This window comes from Spinacia oleracea, chromosome 6 (genome assembly GCF_020520425.1).
Source record: "Spinacia oleracea cultivar Varoflay chromosome 6, BTI_SOV_V1, whole genome shotgun sequence".
NCBI classification, from domain to species: domain Eukaryota; kingdom Viridiplantae; phylum Streptophyta; class Magnoliopsida; order Caryophyllales; family Amaranthaceae; genus Spinacia; species Spinacia oleracea.
Genome location: NC_079492.1, coordinates 148,566,371 through 148,592,284, shown reverse-complemented (window position 1 = coordinate 148,592,284; position 25,914 = coordinate 148,566,371). Strand labels below are relative to the sequence as shown.

General features: G+C 32.7%; 1 protein-coding gene and 1 long non-coding RNA gene across 3 annotated transcripts; one reads left to right on the top strand and one right to left on the bottom strand.

Annotated features, from left to right (window-relative positions):
• Positions 1-6,604: 6,604 nt before the first annotated feature.
• Positions 6,605-7,568, bottom strand: LOC110790893 (zinc finger protein 11). The gene has a single exon (XM_021995652.2). The coding sequence runs from the start codon at positions 7,298-7,300 to the stop codon at positions 6,815-6,817; it is 486 nt and encodes a 161-aa protein (XP_021851344.2). The 5' UTR covers positions 7,301-7,568; the 3' UTR covers positions 6,605-6,814.
• A 2,568-nt stretch (positions 7,569-10,136) lies between these two features.
• On the top strand, positions 10,137-20,838 carry LOC130464048 (uncharacterized). 2 transcript variants are annotated; one of them, XR_008924343.1, is made up of 5 exons: positions 10,137-11,366; positions 12,995-13,101; positions 13,317-13,400; positions 15,982-16,077; positions 20,241-20,838. It is a non-coding gene; the product is annotated as an uncharacterized lncRNA (long non-coding RNA). The 2 variants fall into 2 exon arrangements; XR_008924342.1 differs by lacking the exon at positions 13,317-13,400 and having other exon boundaries at positions 11,209-11,366; positions 20,241-20,831.
• The last annotated feature ends 5,076 nt before the right edge of the window (positions 20,839-25,914 follow it).

Below are 25,914 nucleotides of genomic sequence, written 5' to 3'. Positions count from 1 at the left end.
ATTATTCTTCTCTCATTTCGCTTTTCTATGAATTTTCTTATAAGACACCAAGTAAAGAAAAACCAATTTGAAATTATGTTTTACCTTGGAAAAAAAAATTAAAATAGAAAATCATTCTTCAACGAAATATTTTACGCGAAGCCAAACAGATGTTTAAAATAGATGGAGCATATAGATTTGAAAGGAATTGATATCCATAAATAGGACCATTTACAATACCCTCAAGTCCTGAACCTGCAGTTAATGTGGTCCTAGCAAGAACGGTGTACCCACAACATACGGAGTATGATCGATGACATTATACTTCCTCCGTATCGGAAATATCGCACCATTTGTTTTTTACACTATTTACACTACGACCTTGGTCATTTTTCGTGATTCGTATGTAAGGAAATTTTAGTCATGTGGGGTCATGTTAGATTCGTATGGATATATATTTTCCAAATATTATTTTTTTTATAATTTTTACTTGCACACGATTCGAGATATTAAGAGTCAAAGTAATGGTTAGAAAAGTAAAAGTCAACCATGGTGCGATATTTTCGTAACGGAGGAAGTAGGAAAATGATAAATCCAAGGAAGAATTTCACTTCTTCCAAGGAAATCACATTTACATTGCATGATTTATTCTTCTTATTTGAGGCTGACTTTTACAGTAACGTAATCTGCATTTTCATGCATAAATAAAGATGGTGGAAGACATGAAGTGAATTACCATATGTCGGAGTATCAATTTGTCAAACATACTATACTAGTACTACAGAGTCGTACTCCCTACTACGGAGTAGTTACTACACAATATTTTCTTAACCTTACGCTATTACACTAGCTCGTGAATCTTTTATCAAACTAGATACTTTTACAATTTTATTTACCAAAATGACTACGGAGTACTTTTGAATTCTATTTCCCAAACTAATTATTATTTATTTATCAAAATAACTATTTTGACTTTGAGCCCCAAAAAGCTAATGAACCGGTTTGGTATGGTCTTTTTTTTCATATGTATATAGTGAACCTTTTTTATTATTTTTTATATGTATATGTATTTATTTATTTTTTGACTAAAAAACATAAAATACAAACCAAAGAATAATTACTTTATTTTTAAAGAAAAAATAACTTGTATTATACTTAGAATAAAGTACCGTGAAAACATTAGACAATTTTAAACGTATAAGAAACAACAAAGTGAGTTGTGATATACTACGTAGTTGTTTAGATATGTGATTAACAAAAGATGTCCTAGGTTCAAAACCTATAAATACTATATAAAATATTTTTTCATGATATATTGATCCCTCGTTATTTAATTCCGACATGTTCATTGCACACTTGCACATAATAGTGATAGTAGGTATAGTAATATTGTGGTATTCTGTATTATCTCTCCATGTCTTAAATTAATATAATAAATGCAGGATATAACTAGTAAAAGTATGGACGAAAATAAAAGAACCCAAAATATATACTTCATTCGTTTTGGAAATATCGCATTATGTTGACTTTTACACTATTCACGTTGTGTCTTTGACCATCTTTTATAAAATATACGTTAAATGGTATCTAATCCTGTAGTAATTTTTTTATAATTTTTACTTATGCATAATTTGAGAGATACCGAGTCAAAGTCGTGTGTCGGAAAGCGTGAAGTCAACATGGTGCAATATTTAAGGACCGGAGGAAGTATATAAAAACGGGAGTCCCATAAAAAATTCAAACAAAACTGGTTCGATCACTATTAAAAAAATCCAAACCGGTTCACTATTAAAAAAAAAAAAAAACTCAAAACGGTTCATTGGTTTTTACTTCACAATCCAAAAAGTAGCTAGTTTGGGAAGTACTGAAATAGAATTATAAAGTAGCAATTTTAATAAATAAATTTGTAAAATTAGCCATTTTGGTAAAAGATCTCTAGCTTGTTGACTAGCTAGCATACATAAAGATAACAACGAATTTTTCGTTTGATGAAAAATACCTTTCTTATATTGTTGTTGGGCTAGAACGTACCTATACTGCTACACATAAAGTGGGTTAAACTGACCTCGGAGATGGATCCGAGGAAAACCCCTCTGACTTATAAGTCAGTTGATGGTCGAAAGTAAGAGATACATAGTATCTAACTAGGTTATATGTGTGTAATTGTAAATGCAATTAATGAGCGTATCTTGGGAAATGTCACATATCAACAGTGGCGGATCCAGAAATTGTACTAAGTGGGGCCACTATTACAAAATTACTGAAAAATTAACTAAATTATGTATTTTTTAATACAAATTAGTCTAAAATTAACTAAAATTATGTAATTTTTTTGGCCAAGTGGGGTCAAGTGACCCACTCCTTACACACTAGATCCGCCAGTGCATATCAACATATATTTACGGATTATGGTTAGGTACCTTAAATCAATCTAAATCGCCCTTTGACGATTGTTAGTTAATATCTATCACAATGAGTCGTGGGTTGGATAAGGAGTTGATTCCTTCAGTAGAGAGCACGTGTTTAAACAGCCTTAGTGAACTTTAGGTGAGCTGACCCAATTGGAATCCAATTAGACAACGTAACAAAACCGAATCTATTTTGAATTTGTCATTATAAGTATTAATTTGATATTTTGATAATATATAAAATTATAAACCTAATGATACCCACGGATGAATTGATATGTACTACCCATAATAGAGATATGATATGAGATGACAGAAACAAATGAATGGATACTCCGATCCGTATTATGCATATGTTTTTTTTTTTTTTTTTGGTGCGAATGAGCCACAAGGGCAATATAAATTACAAATGGGGGCGGGGGGATTTGAACCTGAGACCTATTGTACACAGACCCTCAGTCTTAACCACTAGGCCAAGACATCATTGGTTATACGTTGACATGCATGAATGAATGCTATCTCCCAGAAAAGGCAGCAAAATTGAAAGAAAGGAACTCGAAAAGGACAGTGCATCTTATTTACACATTTCTCTTCGATCTTTATCAATAATATCAACAAACCAAGATCTATCACTTTGTGCTCACTCAAACCCATGCATATTTTTACTGCACGGGTTCGTTTTTTCACATATCTGATATGTGTGGAAATACACATATCAACTAAAAAACAAATAGCTAAAAGACAAAAAAGGAAGTACCATTCATGTAAAAAAAGTACCATTGAGTAAAAAAAAGTACCATTCGTGTTTAGAAAAGTACAATTTAATTATTTTTTTATCCTTTTTCCTATTTTGTCTTATGTTCTGATATGTATTTCCCCATACATATCTGATATGTATTTGTACTTCCTCCACTTTTCTGTGCTACTACTACTTGAGAAATTAAGTACTATCTGGATATAGTACATTGCATATATCATATATGTACACATGCATGCAATGTTTTGAGGGGTAATACACTAATACCCAGAATTTAAAATCGAAGTTCATCTATACTCTATCCATATTTATTTAAGGGATACACTTGGCCGGACATGAGTATTAAGAAGAAGAATTGAATGAAATAAAAATAATAAAGCAAGTGGGGTTGGGTAGATATTTTAATAAGTAAACAAGTGGGGGCCATGTCATTTTGGGGGTGGGAGGTCGGATAGGTTTCTGAAATTATTTGTTTAATAGGATGGTGAGTCATAGGTTAAATTAGATGTATTATTTAATTAGATGGTGGAGTTGATAAGTTACTAAATATGACAACTGTATCTCTTAAATAAATACGGCCGGAAAAGTCAAATATATCCCTTAAATAAATACGGAGGGAGTATCATTTGTCGGCTTGTCCTTTGTGATCTCTCTACACGTACAAAAAAACGATGAAAGTTGGTAGAAATTTGAGTTTAATTTACAAATAAAATCAATCTATATATATTATTAAATCTCCAAGGCAATCCATGTCATCTCGCCATGTGTCACAATGACTTGGCAAGTGACATGGCATCGTCGCGCCATGTCATATGCGCACATAATTGTTTATTATGTCCTCATAAAAAAATGCTGCTACTCATCCTTGAACTCATGACCTCTCATATGTTAATGCAAAGTTTTAACCATCACTCCAACAATGCAACTTATGACTCTAAAACTATTAAAAAAGAGAAATTTCGTTCTTTTGAATGTATAAAAATTAATGTGCAAATTTATCTCTTTGAGTAACAATTTATGATAACAATTTTTTTCTTAGTTTATATTCATTTACTAATCAAATCATATCTCTTTTTTAGAAATTTATTTAGATCAAACATAAAACCATGAAATTAATAGAGAAAAGAATAGGAAAAAATAATATTGCGCTTTCTTTTAGATAATCAAATATGTTTTTTCTCCTCTATAATGTATTTTGACTTTGTAGCTCAATATACAATTGTAACTTAATAAATTCCTTAAGTTATAAGTAAAGTAGTACAAAAAATAAAGTTTTTCACAAATAAGGAAAATTACTAAAATATTTAGTACACCAATTGTTGGTCAACCAATTTTATTGTTAAACTGCATATGAAATTCATATTATTTTCAAACTATATATATAAAGAAATTTATAAGTAAATTTTAAATGAAAAAAAGCTATATGCATGCAATATTTCGGGGCATCGTCCGGGCCACTAACTAGTTCAATAATTTCAAATAACGTTTAGATAAGATAAGTTTATAAAATGCAAAGACTGCCCAAGTTTAATTCACAACTAAAATAAATTCTACTATATCTAGTTGGATTTTATACATTTAAATAGGTTCATATAAGTAAAAATTAGATAATACTCCACAGAACAATAACTAAATAGTATATATTCGTACAAAATACAAGCACAGATCTAGCAGTAATGTAATTAATATTCCGTAATATATTTCCCTCAAATAAAAATTACTTCGTAATATACAAAGTACTCCTATTTATTTTTCGAAATGAAGGATCACTAATAGTTACTCCGATTTACATTGTCAGGTAATTTCCAATTTCCACCGCCACCAATGAGCTCTTGGCCTACCTGTACATAATAGGTCTCACCATCTCAGATTTGAATCCTCACACTCCACTATTTGTAATTTATATTATGTTTGTTACACTATAAGAAATTGTACTATATATTAACGACGGGAAATCCCGTCGCGAAAGGCCAATAATCGTTGATTAACGACGGGATTTCCTGTCGCGAACCCGTCATAAAAGGGGGCCGTCGTTAATACAAATCCCGTCGTAAATCCGTCGTAAAAGACATTTGCGACGGTTATTCCCGTCATTGTTTGGTTGTTAGCCCCGTCGTAAAAGGCTTTTACGACGGGATTTTTGACCCGTCGTAATTAGGTTGTCGTTAAAGATACAAATTCTTGTAGTGTTAGTTTATTTGCGGAAAAAAAAGGAGTGATAATCTGAAAGAATAGTGGAATCCATATCAACTTTATTAATTATTACATACTCTATAATGTTTTATACTTATTTATTTTGGCAAGATATAATGTTACATTAGTGGTGGATAATCCATCCAACATGTAGATACAACAATGTCCCCAATTCTTGATCGTACATAAGAGTAACTCCTTTTTGTTTGGATCCCCCCTCCATGTTAAAACAGGGAAAAACTGTCACCTTCTCCGATTGACAAGTCCTTAGAATACGATAGTTACATATCTAGTATCCACAAATAAAATATTAGGACACTAAACATAATTATAATGCACTAAGTTCCTTTTTCCTCAATTTTTTAATCACAAATGTTTATTAATGTGGTGTATAATAATATTGTACATCGTAATAAAAGTTAAGTTAGAATATTTAAAAGTTACCCTGATATATATAATGTACTATATATGTACTACGTAGTATGTGTCTACGTATGAGTTATCTTTTGTTTGGTGATAAAATTTTCCGCTATTAAAAATTATCTTTTAAAATCACTATGTAACCTTTTAAAGTGTTTATCTATCAAACAAAAATTTTAATGTAAAAATTAATCAAAATATGTCATAAGTTATAAAAAAAAACCTGAATAAAAGTCACACTGATGTACAATAAATTAATTAATACTAAGTATAATTAATTAATAGTCTTCGGCACATGCTTAGATCATCAAGAGTTGCTTGTGAACTTCATACGAGTATTGACAAATAAAAATAAAAAACCTAACAACCAACACGAACATCATTGGTTAAAAGTTAACATAGTTTAACATAATCGTCACATTAGCTAATTTTAATTATAATGGATGTCAACTAGCTTAGTTGGTAAAATTTTGAGGGGTGGTATCAAAAACGTGAGATTGAATCCCGTCTACATCATTCGTTGCTTTGCCCATTGTGGCTCCTCCCCCCCCCCCCCCGACACCCCACCCACACACACACAAACATTTGCTAATTTTAGGCAAATTTGACAAAACAATTTTTTGCAAGATGTTATAACTAACTACCTTATAAAAAAGTTTATGGTGTAAGACACTACCTATCTTTGGTCGAATTATGGACTTTCGAGGTTGACCTTTCATATGGCATCTCACGGAAAAGAGATAATTAAATTAAATGGCACGTGAGATACATATAGTCAAATCAACCCCAAAATTTTAAGTTAAATCATTTTTTAATATATGGAGATAAATGCTTAATTCGTACGTAGTATTAAATAAAATTGGTCTAACATCATATATTTATATCAAAAAAAAAAAATTATTCCAACAAGTTATAAGCATATACTTCGTATAATGCTAGTCTTGCAACAGGAAAAACAAACAAAATCAAACAAATTAAAAATAGGAAACATATGCTTATAAAATGTAATAAAATCATATTAGACGAAAAACTAGAAAATCCCACAATGATCGATATATCATCTGAAATTAAGAACAGACACATTAGTATTATTCTTCTCAAACAATTTCTCAGGTGGTATATGTCCTAATCGAAGCTCGAGATCGAGTTCTTCAATGGGTGCTTCATCTTCATCTTCCTCATCATTATCAATCTTAACAACCTCTTGTGAAATCTCATTAACATTATAATTAGTGTACCTGCTAGAAGTAGCCGCAAGTTCATAGAAAAGGGATGTTGGACTAGTGGTGGTTGTGGACCCGACTTGGGTTTGGATATTGGACTGGTTGTGGTTGTGGTGGTGGTTGTTGTTGTGGTGGTGGTGGTGGAGGCTGGCACGGGCACGTTCACGGCGGTGGACATTCATATGACCACCAAGGGCTTGAGCTGACCTGAATTCTCTCCTACAAAAGGTACAACTATATGACCTTGGTGGCCAGTTTGTGACCCATGTGTCTTCTCCTTCCTCTACAACAATACTTGCATTATTCTTCATGTTTGACATCCAAATGTGTTATATTATGTGGTTTGAATTTAGGGTTTTTTTTTTGGGAGAAATTCTCAAATGAGGGTATTGATTAATAATAGGAGAATAAGGGAAAAGTGAGTGGGAAGATGATGATGAAGAAGATCCATGGAGTTAGAAGAATAGGTGTACATTTCAATTTTTGTAAGTAATTAAGATGATAAAATTTCACATGTAACAATGACAAAATAAAGGGATACTACTTGAGAGTTTTTGCAGTGAAGTAAGAATGGGCTAGCTAGTGAGGGATGTGACATAAATATTATTAATAAATAAATACTTCTTCTGTTCTTATTTATATGTTACAATTAGGTTTTGACATTATTCACACAATTTTTTTGTAATTTATGTTTAGGAAAAAAACATAGTTGTGTGAGGTCTTACTAGATTCGTCTCGATAAATATTTTTTAAATATCAACCTTTTATATTTTTTTTATCTATAATTAAAAATATTAATATTTAAAATCGTGCATTGGCAAACATGTTTAAATAATTGCGTATTTTTTAAAAAAAAATGGAGGAAGTACTTCATATAAATATTTTTTTTATTGTAAACTTCACATAAACCGTGAAACCCTAAATATTTATTCAACTTGAATGTGATGGTGTAAATAGAGTTTTTGTTGGTCCCCGTTTCATTTATAAAAGCTAGGTAGGTCCTAATCTTGGATAGAGGAATCGAAGGGTCATCTAAGGGATAAGCACTGGCCATAGATTAATTTGGAACTATTCTATATTACGGAATATGGAGTAGTCGTTTTAAATCTGTGCGTTACAGCTTAACGGGGTAAAATATAATAAAGGTAAAAATACTTACATAATATTACACTGCCATTAATTACATTAGGGTACAAAAATGGAGGTTAAAAACACTTAAATAATTGTTGGAATCTTTAATACATAAACAAATTAAAGGGACATCTAAAAAATAACCAATAATGGGCATACATCAATTGTAGGGTGCATTCTATCAATTTTTAGTGAGCTTATCAGTTTCATATTCTTTGATTAGCGTTTCCAAACATTAGCTTTACTTTTCTCACCTTATTTTCACTTGTATTTACTTGTATTTCAGTTCATAAGTAATACTCCGTACTCCGTATAAGATAATATTATGGTTAATAATTACGTTTAAATAAGATGAGATAAAAGCTTTAATAAGTTCAAAAAAATAGAGACTAGTGCTTCGTGCATATATAATATTTTATTCTATGAATATTGTGATTTAATAAGCATAGGTCATACTTCGTACTTAGTTGCTTAGATAAATTGAAAGATTTTATATTTTGGTTTGAAATGATTTTTGGCTAGAAATAAAAGTTGTATTAATTACTTCTTCCATAATTTCATAATTGCACCATTTGCATATTACCTACTATTCAGTATTCACATAAGAAATTATAGTCTCGTGGATCTTGTTAAACTCTTCCCTATATATTTTTTTTCAGTTGTCAACTTTAATAATTTTATTAAAATAAAAGCAAACATATCAATGGTTTAAGATGTGCATTGGCAAGCATGAAACCCCAAATAATACAACTAAAAACGAAGGAAGTATGTTAAGTATTTCACATGTACAAACCAAAAAGTTAAAGACCTCATATACAAATCCCTAATAGAATAAATAATACTCCGTAATAAAATCAAATAAGATACATGTCAATAAGAGTATCTCCAACGGTTGTATCTAGGGACTAATTTGAAATTTATAAATGTTTCAAGTTAATAGTTACTACGTGGATCATTTGCCAAAAAAATTAGCTTAAATTATCTTGGTCAAGCTATATGAAAATAATAGCAAATTAGCTTAAATTATCTTGGCCAAGCTACATGAAAATAATAAGATACATGAAAATAATACTCCCTCTGTCTCTTTTTGGTCTTTACGTTTCCTTTTTGGGTGTCCCAAAACGTTATTTACATTTTCTTTTATATTATCGCAAAAATGCTTTAATATTCTATCAAAGTTTGCGTCCAATGATTATTTTAACCAATTAAATTCATTGGGTCATTTAATATCTCACACTTTTCCATTGGGACATTGATTTTTTCTCATTTTTCCAATATCATAATTTTGATAAAAGCGAAAACATTATAAATAAACGCAATTTTCTTTGTTTAAATAAAAAAAATAGAGGAATCTCAATGCACATTAGTTAGTCATTAAAACGCGTGCAAAATACCAAACGTGAAGAACAAAAAGAGACGGAAAGTGTAACAAATTAGTTTGGTCAAGATAATTTGCTTGACAACAACTCCCAAAAGTTGTCAAATAATTAATTGACAAGTGAGACCAATTTAAATAACAAGCTAGTAGCTAGTCATTGGAGAACAAATTAGCTAGAAAAAGAAATAGTTTGAAATTTTATGTGACATTGGAGATGGTCTAGTACAAATATTATATTTTGGATTTTTCGTAAGGGAGAACCTTTTAAAATCCAAAAATTGTGACAAAAGACCTTATAAAAGGATTATTGTGAGACGAAACCTAAAATTGATTTTTTTGTTATTCCGTATGAGATGAGACCTTTACCCAATTTCTGATGATTGACTTTAATTTTCCGGCGTTGACTCGCGTGCGCCGGTCACGTACTTGTTAAAAATAATATAATTTAGGCAAGTTTGCCAAAAGTACATTTTATAACCCAATTTTTGCGAGAAAGACCCTTATAATTTAACTATTTTTGTAAAATCACACTTTAATGTAATTTTTTTTGCGAAAGACAATCAAAGACAAGTTTCCGGCATCGACTAAGCTTTTCTAGCAATTGATTTGCACGTGAACAACACGTGTGACTTTATCCAATTTAACTAGGGGTGTCAAATCGGATCAACGGATCGGGTTTGGGTCGGACTCGTCGGATTCGGGTTGAAACGGATCGGATTGGAACGGATTAATTTGGCTAACGGGTCGGATCGGATCGGATTGAAAACTTAATAGACCGGATCGGGTCGGATTTTTTATTCACGGATTCATATCGGATCGGGTTGTAAACGGGTCGGATTGTAGTCGGTTTGGGTCGGATCGGATCGGATTGGAATACGACGGATTGTTAACGGGTTTAGTCGGACTATAACGGGTTCGGGTTCATGTCGGTCGGATTCATATCGGATCGGATTCATTTCGGGTCGGATTCATATCGGATCGGATTCATTTCGGATCGGATTCATATCGGATCGGATTAATCGGTAACAGACTAAAACGGGTTGGATTGAAACTAATTTAGCCTGGTTACATTGGATTCAGTTTTATATTGGTTTGGGTAATTATCGGATCGGGTTATTTGGTAGCGGGTTGGAATTTGGGTCAGTTCGGTTCCAAATTATATATTATCATATCGATGACTTAATTAGGGGACGAAAATAATAAATAACTTTTAAAAGTAATAAGAATTTAAGATTAGTAATATAAGTTATTGAATATATTATTATATCGATGGGTTGGAATTAGTTCGGATTAAACAGGTCACGGATTAAAAACGGATCGGATTAAAAGGGTCACGGGTTGAAACGGGTCGGATTAAACGGGTCACAGATTAAAAACGGGTCGGATTAAACGGATATTCCTCGGGTTGGAACGGATTCGGATTGAAACGGATCGGATTGTAAACGGGTTTCGGATCGCTTCGGATCGGATTAAATGGATCCGGATTGTCATGGATCGGTCTGTTAACGGATTCGGATCTTAATCGGATCAATACTAACGGGTTGGGTCGGATTCGGGTTGAATATAATCGGATCGGATCGGATTTCGGATTTTAACTCGCGGGTTCTAAACGGTTCGGATTCTAAACGGTCGGACAAACCCATCGGGTTCACTGGATCGGATTGAGAATTGACACCCCTAAATTTAACCCATCCTACGATATCTACCTAATCGGAACATAACTACATAAGGCCATAATTGACAAGTTCATAACCTGGAGAAAAAAAAAGGAGGGAAAATGAACCCAGAATTGAAAAGAAGTGATTTGAATTTGTCTGATACTCCATGTCTCAGTATATTTCAGGGTTCTGCAAATCTTCAACTGCGCGAACAACTAGGTGATTTTTCGCACTTGTTCTTATTACTTGTTCCTAATTGCTTTTGTCATTTTCACCTTTTTTTTCTTTTAACTTTATGCTTGTAATGTACTTGCATCTGCCCTTTCTGTTTGTTTCTTGATTTTCCCCTTGAAATTGATTGTTTTTTGTTTTTCAATTATAACAATGATGATGCTTTATTTGATTTTTTCGTCCTTTTTACAATTGAGAAATTCCCTTTTATTTCTATTATTAGTTGCCCTCTTTTTAGGGTTTTTATGTTCTTGTTGCTTAATTTAAATCACTGTAGTTAATTTTACCCTGAAATAATACAATGTACTCCGTATTAGAGTTGTGATTTGGGTTTAAGATTGAAAATTGACTAGCAATTTACATTAGTGGAAATACTTACAATCTTAGAGAACTCAAATTTTGGTGAATCTATGAAATGTCATGGAAGTTTAATTGGGAGATGAGCAGTGAATTGGATGGTTTTATCTGAAAAATGATGCTCTTAGAACTCAATTAGGAACCGAAACATAGAAATCTGGTCAGTATCATTGTTAAGGTGTTACCTAACAGATGTAGATTATGGATGTCAACTAACCCAGTTAGTTAAAGTTATTTGGAGGAGGTAACCAGGACTTAGGATCAAATCTCGTCTAATCAATCAATTTTGTCTTCAACATTATCATTATCATTACCCAATTGCCTCAAATAGGCTCCCGCAAAAAGTGGTGTAAGGGGGATCGGACGTACGCAACCAAAAGAACGGGACGACCATCTTCTACTTCATGGAAAGGAAGCGAAGAGGTATTAAGAGTCATTTTGATTTAGTCCATTACATCCCATAGCCAAAAGAACTAATGAATCTTTGGCTCCATCGGAAATGGACATCAAACAATTTTGTCTTAAAATGTAAATTTAAGCCTCTGTTCATTTGTTGATATGTTGATAGCTAAGCTGTAGCATAGAAGTAGTAGAAATGTGAAATAGTAATGGCATGTTATATCTTCAGTGTTCGAGTCATAGTCATGTGTTAGAGAGATGGCTAAATGGCTTAAGGTGTAGCATTGAAGTTTCTGTGTAGACTTTTTTTACCGGCTTTCAAATTTCAAATCAATATGTTTATCGCGGTTAATGGACTCAAGGAACCAGATTGTTGAGGAGAACAACTGGAGTAATCTTCTTACAGTTCGAATTCCCCTTGCAGTGTATTACTTTCTTTGCTTTAAACTTCATCCTCCAATCTTATGTTACTGTTGATTTTCATGCCAAAACAACTGTTTTAGGAATGATTGAACTCTTGTGTATAATACGGAGTAGCTTCTATAAACTTGTATTATGTCATTTCTATTCGCTTGAATTCTTTGGTGTTCTGTAAGATTTGCCTTCCAGATCTTTATTTTCTGCCCGCCCCTGAGACATTCTATCTCCAATGTCCTACTATCTGTCAAGCAATTCCATGCGAATCTATAACAATTATGTCTTACGGAAAGTGGTTAAATAAATATGCAGGCTTCTTGTACATTATTCTTCAATCATCAATTACTCTTATTTGTTGATGTTCGCTATTACAATGAACCATGTAATTGTTGGACTTGGTTGCACACTTAGACATTTACTTAGTTTTCTGATTGAGTTTTCAGGTCCATTCACTAATAAGTAAGAATATGGGTCAAAGACATAGTCCAGACTTGCTCATATTACCCATGTAGCATCTAATGGAAGCATATTATGCAGGTGATACCCACAGGTACGCGATAATAATAACTATTTTTAGAATTGTGTCATAGATCGATAGATAGGGACCTAAATGTATGAACCAAGTATTTTTCTTCTGTGCTTCTGCTTGTCACACTTAGATGATAGGAACTCTTTTGCTCTTATTTGTTTCGTTCTTGTGGTTGCACTATGTAAGATTTGAAGAAGGTTTGTTCATTTGTCTTCTATATTCTGCAAAAATTGCAGAAAACTACTGTGACATTCTCAAGGCGTAATGTTGCTAATGGTTGTACTACTTGTACATTTTGGAGACTATGACTTTTTAAAGTGGTAATGCGATTTTCTACCACTATATCTTGTAGGGTGCACTTATAGAATTAAGCAGTTTATCTGCCCTTCATTTGTTGAAGGGATATTTAACTTCTTCTTTTCCTGTTACTTTGTAATTATTTCCTTGTTGGCTTAATGCATTGCCCCCATTGCCTGAGTAACCCTTTGAAGTTAACCTCTACATATTCATATTTATCAAGCGCACTGTCAAAATTTGTTGAATTTGTTTGATACTAGTAATCGGTGAACGGATGTTTGTATTTTGAAGGAATAGTATTGTAGTATGTATGTACTTGAAGTCTATGAAGTTGAAGGAATAGTATGGATGCACTTGAAGTCTATGAAATTGGGGAAAAAGTTTAAACCTCTTGTGAAGATTGAGGACGAAGGTGACACTGGACTTATGAAGCTTACTAATCTTTATAATCTTTTTCCAGAGTTGCGTTAGAAGAACCGAGTCAACATGGAAGATCCCTAACCTTCTTTATGTGAAACAGAGGTGTAATGGATGCTGGTAGTAACCTGAAATTTCATGAATATGAGTATATGACCTGGTATGAAAGTTTTAGTGTGGAAAGCCAGAAAGGTGGAGTATAAATCTAGATGTTCTGCATGTGTTCTACATTTGGTTCAGTTGCCTAACAGATTACTAAGGTCTTTGGTAGTCTTTGTCCTAAAGTCTGTGAATCAAGGCTGTTTTTATCAAGCTGCACATTAGTCAAATGATGTTGGCCCTTTGTTGTCCTTTACTCAGTTTACTTCAGAATTCCAGAACTAAGTAGTTAGTATCATAAATCAACTTGAATATCCAACTCTTAATGTAAATGTCGAATGGCGATGTGTCTTGTCCCTGAAGGTCCTCTTATTTTAACTTAACAGAAACTGTAAAATATATCTACAAGACGACCATTGTTTTAACTTTTAACAGGCCTTCTTAAACTTCAAACAGAGAACAACCTTCTTTCCTCGCATCCTGTTATCATATTCATCTTATTATCTCCTTCTGCTCCGTTTAGTTATGCATGTGTAGCCTTCAGAAAAAATCTCTCCAAGTCGAAATCTTTTATGAGCTCCCCGCTCCCCAGTCCCCAATGACTACACTAGTACACTAGTAGCCTGGTAGGCCTAAAATCAGTGCTTTCTTAATATCTTTTATTACAAAAAGGGCATAGAAATTGGAAACCATGATTGAATTCTATAGAACTCTTGAATCCCGCTAAGTATATTATGCCTTGTAATGCCCAACCCACCCAGAAGATAGCAATAAGGAAACCACAAAAGCAGCTTTTGTAAGGCACTAAGCTCCTCCTCCACAAAGACCTCCTTATCTTGATGGCAGTGTTGTTGAACAGTTAGTTACATCATTCTTTGCTTGACTTTAAATTGGTGTTTGCTGATGGTGGCCGGAACTTCTTAATTCCATAGTTGGAGGTTTCTTAGAATCATGTACTACTATAGTTCTACGAATGAAGTTCTTATAATGGAAGCAAGAAGATTATAAAAAAGACAAAGATTTAATGTGGTTCGTTAACATGCTAGCTACATCCGCGGGCAGAGAGGAAAATTTATTGATCTTGAGGAGTACAAATTACATACTACAACTAGGTTATGACCTAGGGGCTAGGGAGTTTTATAGTGCTTGGGCGTTGCAGTAAGGGGATTGACCGATTCAAGGCATATTCTAACAGAAGTAGTAGAGCCATGTTTGCTCTAAAGTTTGAAGTGAGCAAATTTTTTACAGTTCCATTTTGCTATCCTGCAATTGCCAATTATATCAGGGCAGTAATTTTGGGTTGTCCAGACTGAAAATGTTAAGAGTAGAACTCGGGTAGCAACAGCACGATCTTTCCACAAGACTGACTACTGTGACTAGCCTCACTGCTATGATCTATGATCTACCCTCCACTCTTTGTCTGCCTCCAGTTTAAACTCCTATGACTTTGATATGTACTATGTAGTATGTAATTAACCAATCGTCTAAAACCTTGCATTCTTCAAAATTTTCATTTGAGAATTAGTTTGAGCTTTAAACAGTAGTGAGTGTTAATTACAGAAGTTCACTTGTACTTCTTCCTCAAAACATTTTCATTTGAGAATTAGTTTGAGCTTTTAACACTTAAGTTTGAACTGAAATATGGATTTTTTCAGAAAAAGCTTAGGCAAGTATTAACACTTGGACGCATACCCATCTTTCAGCTCTTTGCCTTCGACAACCCTCATTGGATGCAACCCTTATCTTAGCACATGTGATTAACCACTAATTATCCACTACTATAACAATCATATTTGGGACAAAAGAATCAATTCCTTAACATAAAAAGAGCATATTTACTCAATTACTCGTCATTCTCAGTCCAATCCCTCACCACAAAATAAAAGCATTGAGTTGTGCTTTATGAGAAAGAAAGAGGCCCCTTCTTTTTAATTTATGCTAATTTGTCCGATAAGCTGACTTTAATATGCTGTAATCTCCGTGTCATTAGATTAGTTTATGCTAATTCTATTGTCTACTTTACCATTCCATCTATTGAAATGGTTAGTTTATGCTAATAATGGTTTGTTTGGTTTGTGTTCCATTCAGGATACGTATCTCAGTCCCTTTCATAACGAACCGACAAGGACAACGCACACGGATGGTCACTGATAAGACTCCTGTCTTAATATATCATCGTACAAGGTAATTAAGCATATTCTATCAAAAACTGATGTTAAGCTTACCTACTTATTATAGCTTCTGATAGATGCACCAATATCATATCTGCAATTTGATTATTCGATATCACTTTTTCCCATAATATGTTTTTTGTTACAACTTAAAAGATAAGTTATCTATTGGAATTACATCTGAAAATACAAAAGTGCATGAAATGCCCTTGTATTTACCAGACTGAATTTTCTGAGTTTGAATCTGATGAACAAAGTTGCTTTTGAACTTAGTTTGTGATTGGATAGAGATGATTATTATACAAGCTTCCAACCTTACATGATGCAAAGTTCATCTTTAGTGCATAGTTCAGTTGGGAACTGATCTAGGCATTACAATATATAATGTGAGTGTGATTAGGTTAAGAAGCACTAAGTTGATTACTGATAAGGACTCTGCTTGATGATGAGGCTTCGTGGTGGATTTCTTTTCACTGCATAAGTGAAAGTATTGTCAATTGCTTATGTAGAAATATATGATGAAAATTAAACTTGTTATCAGATGTGGGAAATTCCGAACTCAACAATACGGGGAAAAACTACGGTCCATGTTAGACCTGGTTATTGGGCAGGGTAGTCCAATATGTATAAGGGTCAGACCAATTTTAAAAGGGTCTTGACCCCTTTACCTTTTTATTGAACAGGGCCCTTATAGGGTATTTGCTTATAGACTCCATGTGTTTAAGGGAAAAGTATTCACCAATCTTTGTCTTTCCATAGGTATACGTTTAGGGATAGTAACTTCCAAACCATTGCCAATGTTATACTATATATTTCAATAGAAAGACTTGTTACATTGAGGTTTAGACCATTTAGTTGTATTTGGTATGTACTTATTGTCGAGACTGACATATGCTTGAAACACAATCTGAATTGTCCCACGTTGAAGAAGAGGAGAGACAAAAACCACAGTAAGTTGGTTTTGGGATAGAACCTTATTTGGGGCAAGACCTCGTTGTAGGCGACCCGGATCCATTTTACCAAGTTAAAACATCAATCCCATAAACATCACCTTTTGTTGAAGTTTGTAATTCAACTAGGTTTGTGTAATGTTAGTTGACACATCAAGAATTATGAAACGGAAATCTTACTTGTTAAAGTTCCATCTATCAAATTTACAGCAATGCCCTAGATAAGATAAACTTTCATGTGTTATATATGTGTATTAAAGATTTATGGAGTACTCGTATTAGTTTATGATGGTTTTCCCCTAGAGGTTTGAGTAAGCCTCTAATGTTTGGTTGGAAGAGAGGTTTGAGCCCAAAAGGCTAATTTTGGTTTTATTTTATTTTATTTCGTATGGCTTTTTTGGAAGCGTGGTTTGTGAATATAGTGGTGAAATGACTATTTTATCCTAAAACTTAATTCTAAAAAACTCCCTACCAATAAATTATTGTAATAATCTTACTAACAACTAATATAATCAGCTAGTCCAAGCAATTACGGAGTATAAATTAACCTTGCTTTGTTTTTGCTCACATTAGATACATTCATACACGAAACATATATGAATGGTGAAAAAACTTTAACCTCACTTGTTTTCATAATTTAGTTAAATTAAAGCTTAAGTTCTTTGTTTCAAGGATTTTAAGAGGGAAACCATAAGATTAAGGAAATAGTTTGACTGGCCTGTGTTGATGGGCCAGTGTATTGGGAAATGAAAAGCTGACAAGTGGATTTTGGGCCCACAGCTATTGAATTGGTGTCACGTGGGAGCGTGGGAGTGGGAAAGAAAGGAAAAATTGGATATCGAAAACCAACAAATCATTAAAACAGGGCACATGCAATTCCAAGTACTCTTCCATAGATTCTCACGTTCCTTGAGCCGCACGTGCTCACATGCCTAACCCTATAAACTTTTTTAAAAGGATACTAATTAAAATAGCTAATTAATCTATGCTCTATGGATTTCTGGTGCAATTTAGCATTTTGCTAGGTGCTTTAATATTTTAACTTCATGTCATTTTTAGTACCATAATGAAATGAGTTGAAAAATTGCAATAGTAATCCATATCTAGACTAGATTAAAACTCCTTGTATAAGACGGTAACGCGTAAAGTACCAAAGGGTTTCGAGGTTTACACACCTAGTCTTATACCACATTTTAAGTAGTAGACGTAGAGACTGAAGTGAAACTTTTATATTGAGTTTACACGTGATCCCACTTGCTAAAAAAAAAAAAATCAAATTTTAGTTATTTTTAAAACAATTAAATTGAAGTTAATTTTTCATAAATTTTTAAGTAATGATCCCACTACATATACTTTCTGGATTCGCCATTATTTATAGATTATGAATACCTATAGAAGGTTCATGCAAGTAGGAAACATTTCTCCTCTATCTTTGGTATCTCCATCTTTTGCCTTGACTCTTGAGCTTATGTTGTCATCTTTTGAGTTAGGCTCTCATTTACTCATCATGGAATCTCATTTTCCTTGGTGTGCTTCCTAATAAGGAACCCTATTTGTTAAACTTAGGCATTCTACCATGACTTGGGACTTACTTCTAGGTTGCAGCTTGACTTAGGCTGGTTGGAGTCTCTTGGAGTTGAATACTCAAATGAATAACTACTATTTTTTGTTTATTTCAAAGAATGATGTGTTACTACCTCCATTTCATAAAGTTCTTTACGCTTTGAAAAATGTGTCCAAATATCAAAACTTTGACCATAAATTATCACTATTATATCGATCAAAAATTATCATGAGATACCTGGTTAGATTCATCTCAAAACTTATTTTATAAATATCAATTTTTTTATAATTTTTTGTCATTCAGAATTGGATATATTAACAGCTAAACATTGCACTAGAGTCCGTACAAATAGTAAGTGTAAAGATCTTTTTGAAACGGAGGTAGTAGTTAACAACAACATGATCGATGTTGTTATCGTTTCTGGTTTCTATCCGTCTCCTAGGTGGTGTTTGGTTGACATGAAATACCATGGGAAGTATGACTTCTTAAAAAATGGAAGATTAATTGTTAGACTGTTTGGTTAACAAAAACATGGAAAGTCAACACTTCCTAGGAAGTTCTGCCTCCTACAAATTGAAGGAAGTTGTAACGTTCTCCTAGGTAAATGAAACTTCCCATGAGAATTTACTTCCCATGTTTAACCAAACAATATCAACTACGGAGTACTTCCTAGGAAATGCTTATATATGGGAAAAACTTCTTCCCATGATCAACCAAACGACACCTTCAATTCGTTATAGTTTGTTTATTCTCTCTTTCTTTGACGATACTCCCTTCGTTACGGTTAGTTTCTTTTGAACCAAAATATAAATGTTATATAATACGAATGCAACATCAAATGTCACAGGCTTTCTCTTCCTAGGAAAACTAGACGTGTCCGTGTTAGGGAAACTGATTTTGACACATCCATTTGCAGTAGAGTACGAAAAATTGTGTTTCACAAGTTAGGCGTACACTATGTACAAGCCATTCACCTTTTAATAGTAGTGTATCTTTCTATATTAAAACTAGGGTAACGGATAAGGTATGTTATGACTTAAAGATCATATTATAGAGTAGAATATTATGCGGTACTTCAAAGTACAAAGTAATGATTTCTTCTAGTGAACAATGTTTTTGTTACACATTCAGGTTTTATAGTTTTATTATAATAATAATGTAACTTACTAGAAACTTCTTATTATAGGAGTCGTAAAACACAAGATTGAAAATAATATGATTAATGGCTTACATTATAAATTAAACCATATACATTCTTGTTTCTTACCAACATCATTGCTTCATGAACCCTTGTCTCCTAAACAATTATCTGAGCTGGCTGATTAGCCTTATTGTTCAACCAAATAATTATTTCTAATGTTTGACCAGGCTAATTATTATTAATATATTCTCCTAATAATTCATATTTCAATTATTATGTGTTAAACGACTTAAGCCTTATACACCTGTCCACTGTCCAACCATCATGGGCTTGGCTTTCAGGGTTGACATTTTTTATTTTATTTTTGCAAATTTGTGTTTAATTCAATTAATTTTCATTATGAATCCTCTTAAGTACTCCAAATTCCATATTTTAAGTGTTCATACACTTTGGATTTTGTGTTCTCATTGTTTTTTTTTTCACACGATTTTATCCGTATTAAATTTATTTGAACTTATTAGACCTTGATCAGAGTTGGTTGCGGAAGTCTCACCCAATATGGTGTTACCTGCATCTAAATTTCGAGAAAATGATTTTGGCACACCAACTGCTAACTCACATAACGGTGCGCCGAAATCAATAAAATTTCTCCAATGGATGATGATTTCTGTCAGACTTTCAAAGGGAGGCATGAAGATCAGGATTTGCATTATTTAGTGAAATATATAAGCCAATTAAATGTGTGTAAAATAACTAGAATTCTTAAATTTCAGTCAAATTATCAATTTGTAAATTACGCCTTACTATTTATAGAAACATTAAAGTATACTTCACAAGAGAGCATATATATATGGAAGTTATTGGCCACTTCCTTATGAGTTATGATTGTGAGACATGTTAAATATGTTATTGCTTAATTTAATTGATTCTTCGGACAATAGCATTATGTTTCTCTGCAAATGTTGGACACGATTTTTTTTAATTTTTTTTACTTATCCGTTAGAACAGGGCGATTTATGTAACTTTCTTGTTGAATTTAGCCAAAAAACAGACGTTTGTTTTCCACTAAGAACAATAAGACGTATTACAGTGTAAGATTTATTCAATTATCGTAGTTGATGAATGAAGCCTACGTAGTATATTTGATTCAGTTTATTATGTATTTGTTAAATTTATATTTCTATTGTAGATTTCATATGACACTTTATTAATACTCCATAAATTAATTTCCCTTCAAAAGTTAAATAAATTATATACTAGCTTACCGGAAATTATTGACAAATGTGTTTTTGTTCGCCTTGTTATTGCTACTTAAGTTGAATAATGTATTAAAGAAACCGATTTTTACCCCGGCTTGAAATTGTGGATCGAACTACGTATTATAGTTTCTACTCAAATTCAATCCAGTCCAATTCAATCTTGTACAATCCAAAAATGTTCCGTATGACAGATCCGCCGTACAATATAGTTGTTAGTCATGTTACAGAAAAGTTGTACGAGTATACTTATTAGTATGCTAAATTAAAGTAATAGTAGTTGTTGTAATTAGTGGTAATTGTCTTCCGCGTGGATTACTGTTTGTTTGTATGTTCTTAAAATCATTGTTAATTGTGAAATTGTGATGAATGAAATCCGTTAATTAAGAAATTAATTGATAATGGTCTTAATCAAAGTTGATGGAATCTATGCTGTAAGGGTTGTGACTGATTAATAAAGTTATTAGTGGTGGGTCCATTGTCTAAACGAATAGATTACCGTCCTTTAATTGTACATTATAATCGAGTTTAATATTAACAACTTGGCTTAATCGAGTTTACAAGCAATCTGAAAGGCCAAATTATATAACTTAGAAAAAGTTGTTGGTCGGAACTCCGAATGGTATGTTCTTGTCAATTTGATGCTCATGCCCCTTTCAACTTCTTCAAATATTAAATAAAGTATTTCAAGTTTTCAACCGATACACACATATGCAATGTTCGGCAAAATCATTGTCAACGGATAACTTTTAGAGGTTGAGCAGCATGTAGCAATGAACTTGTAACGAATAACGGGTAGCTTTTGGGAGGAAATTTGGCCAAAGAAAAGGCACGGCGGGCCGGGCCTTCTCCATGTAGTAGAACGCCATTCCTTGGGAGTTCCACCTGCGGCCTGAAGGCTTTCCAGTTTTCTCCTTGACACCTAGCTCTCGCTTCAAATTTGAGGCTATTATGTAATGCTTAGATTATGAGTACAACTTCAAATTTTATGTTACTCCTTACTCTGTAATTCTTAGATTATGAGTACGGCTTCGAATTTGATGTTATTCCGTACTATATAATGCTAAAATTATGAGTACGGATACGAGAATAATGTGACCACTAAATCCAGATAAAAGATTGGCTTATTATTAGTGGTCAGTGGTCAGTCCTGAATGTAAGAACAAAGATAGCGTACTAATGTAGAAGTGAAAGATTAGATACTACACACTTTAAATATAGTTTGACACTATGTCTACATCAATGACCAAACTACCATTATCACAACTGAAAATCAAAGGCTACAAACAAACTAAATTACATGGTAACACCATGAATCCAATGTTGACTGTAATTTCATTATTTACCATATCCCAATTCCCCAAATCTACAATGTTTTATGGATCGAGTACATATCTTCTAATTTGCTAATGGGGTTACTAAGACATTATTCGGGTTTATTTTAGAATTAAATCCTATCATCGGGATATAAATGATCTACTGGTAAAATATACGCGAGTAAATATTTTAAAGTTATGAAAAAATTTAAGTATAAATTTTTACGATAATATATTTTGCAAGAAGTAGTGGTGATCAAAATTCGGGTCGGGTCAGGCTTAAACACACAAATTCATGCCCAACCCCATAAAGTTAGTGCGGGCTTTTTGGACCGAAACGGCTATTTCGGGTTGCGCTTGGGGGTTTGTTCTAAAAATCGAATTTAAGGCTGACTATACCCGTATTTTTCTCGAGTCGGGTCGCGTCGGGCCATAATTGATCAGGTCTAGCATAAAGTGAAACCAACAACGTACACTCATCTGAGGCTTTTTTCGATTCCTCGATCGAATTCCACTTATTTCCGAAAAAATAAGTTCAAATAAGATAAGTTTAGAAAAATTACATGAAATCGATTGAATAGACTGCACACTAAAATTAAAAAAGTAATAAATTTATTGTTTATTTTATCCATTTGTGGTGAATTAGGAACTCCATATAAACAATGATCATAAACCCACTTCTTCAAACTTGCTACAAAACTTAAATAAAAATCAGAGATTAATTTATAATATCCATTAATAAGAATACTCTAATCGTAATTAATCATATGAAATCCCTTCTATTGAAGCTACGTACCTTTTTCCAAAAACTATGGCATATCTAACTTATAATATTTTACCATATATCAAACTCTATAGTTTCTCATCTAATTCTATATTAATTACCTTCCAATGTCAATGGATCACACTTTAATTTATAAAGTGGCAAGGTATTTTTTTAATTACTTCCCAACTATAGTACATTATATTCTTGTTTAATACAACTTTTGAAGACGGTTAATAATTATTATTAACTACTTAATTATTTTTTAAGTACTTACTATAACGAGAAAAAACAGAAGCCGAATATATATATATATATACTTCAGTAGCTACCTAGATCCAACATGATTTTGTTATCTAATTAATTAATTAAGGTATTGGTTTGATAATAGTAAATATTGTTAATGTGCTCATCATTACATGATTGGATTTGATTGGATTAAAGAAAAATTAAGTAATTAATATACGAGGTTTGAAAGGTAGAAAAGACATCATATTATATCTTTTTTATTTTTTATGTTTAGAAAACAATGCCACTTATCTTTCTTTTTTTTCATTTTAATTTATTTATTTTCTTTCAACTAAAAGTATATGGCTACACACTATATGATGTAGTACGGCCAGTACGTACTATTTGGCCATTTGGGAGTAAGAGTGGTGAAAGTTTACAAGTATCTATTCGTGTTGTAATGAAGAACATATTTGTTTATGGAATAACTCTTAAAAAGAGAGGGATTACCACGTACCTTTCTAGATTTATAAAAAAGAAGTTGACATTATAAATTGAACATGTTATTCATATGTAGGACAAATTATTTTTTACCACCTGTAAAATTCGAAAAATTATTTTTTACTTCCTCCGTTCCGCAAAGGATGCATCATTTCTATTTGCGCATATGCCAATACGATTCTTAGAACATTAATATCTCTAAATGCGTATAAGTAAAAATTATAAAAAGTTATATTTGAAATTCTTGCATTAATACGAATTTAACAAGATCTCACTTGACTATATTTTTACGTACACAACAGTGAAAAAATAATTGTCAAAGTTGATTGATGAATAGTGCGCAAATGAGAAACGATGCATCTATTGTGGAACGGAGGAAGTACATTACAAAAATTTGTACCTTTAACGACAGCTTAATTACGACGGGTTAAAAATTCCGTCGCAAAAGACTTTTGCGACGGGGCTAACAACCAAACAAAGACGGAAACAACCGTCGCAAATGTCTTTTACGACGGGTTTTTTCATTAACGACGGTCCCCTTTTATTACGGATTCGCGACAATAAATTCCGTCATTAATCAATGATTATTGTCCTTTAGCGACGGAATTTTCCGTCGTTAATGGTACAAATTTTTGTAGTGTTACCACCTAATTTTTGTAGTGTTACCACCTAAAAAACTAAAACTTGTACTTTACCACCTAAAAAAATTTAATTTTTTTTTTACCACCGTTATGTGGAGGGTCACAATGTCGGTAATATATCTAATATTTTATCTTCTTCCACGATTTCATCTATTTAGCTTCATTCTCTTCTCTTGCTTCAATTTTTTTATGAATTCACATGATTTTTTTCTCTCATTAATTCACAAAGTTAACAAAATTCAACGGAAATGAAGAGAGGGTGAAGGAGTTAAAGAAAATCGCAGATCGAGGAAATGTATAAAATTGGAGGGAAATTGAATTAGTAAGTCCCATATAACGATTTCATATTTTTTTGTTTTCAGGTGGTAAAAAATAAGTTTTAATTTTTTTTTTAAAGTAGTAAAATACAAATTTTAATTTTTTAATGTGGTAAAAATAAATTTTTCGATTTTTTTAGGTGGTAAAAAACAATTTATCGTTGTTGTATGTAATACAATAGTTTGTGTTGCATAGAAGAAGTTGATAGGGGACAAACTTTATTTAATGTACGGACTTGAATACATTAATGGCAGATGAGTTAATAATAATTAAGGTCCGTAGACGCATTATTATTGGTTAATTGTGATGTTATGATCAAGTGAGACTACCCAAAAGATATTGTTAATTAATTAATCACCCTAATCCACTATTAATAATACGACAAATATGCACATGTACTTTCAAACCTAATTAAAGTTGCATTTACTCTAGGATCACTATGCATTTTAGTGCTCACATTTTTTGATACGTCAAACGAACAAACATCAACATTTGTACATTAATCCTTAACATTAACTCCCATACTTTATTAACTTCGTTTCTTACTTTCTTGTTAGTTATTCTTGTAATAAAAATATTTGAACGAAAAAATATTTCATATTTATCACTTCTTAGCACTTTATTAGGTGATGATTTAGGGGAGTGTGAATCAGATGAATACGGAGTATGAATAAAGCTTTAATTGATCTATTATCATCCTAGTACTTTGTATTTTACCGAGCATATATCGAGCCAAGTCGAGACGAGTCTGGTTTAAAAGTTTCGAGCTTGAGCTCGAGCTCGAGCTCTAGCTCAATTTGCCAATCCCCTTAGCTTCAATTTCGAGCCAAAACTACCTAGGTTTGGTCCTGGTTTGGCTCGTTAACACCTATAATCGTCGTGCAATCATGCCTTTTACTAATTACTTTTTTTGGTTCAATGGTTTAAAATAAATACAATTACGTGCTGGCTGGCGTATCATGCACTTGTCAGGATCGCGCTAAGTTTCCAAAACTATGTTTATGCACGATCGTTGGTGTGCCTCTCGTGTCAGACATACAACAAACTCGTGTTATACTCTACGTTCAGAAACTGACCTGAAATGACCTGAACCGACCCAACCCGTAACTGACCATAATCCAAAATTTTGGTAAAACTGGAAACTCAAAACCCGATATGTACCCTACCCAAAC

Bases quoted from the DNA above. Each gene is read 5' to 3' on its own strand.
- LOC110790893 (XM_021995652.2), bottom strand. From the start codon at position 7,300: ATGTCAAACATGAAGAATAATGCAAGTATTGTTGTAGAGGAAGGAGAA.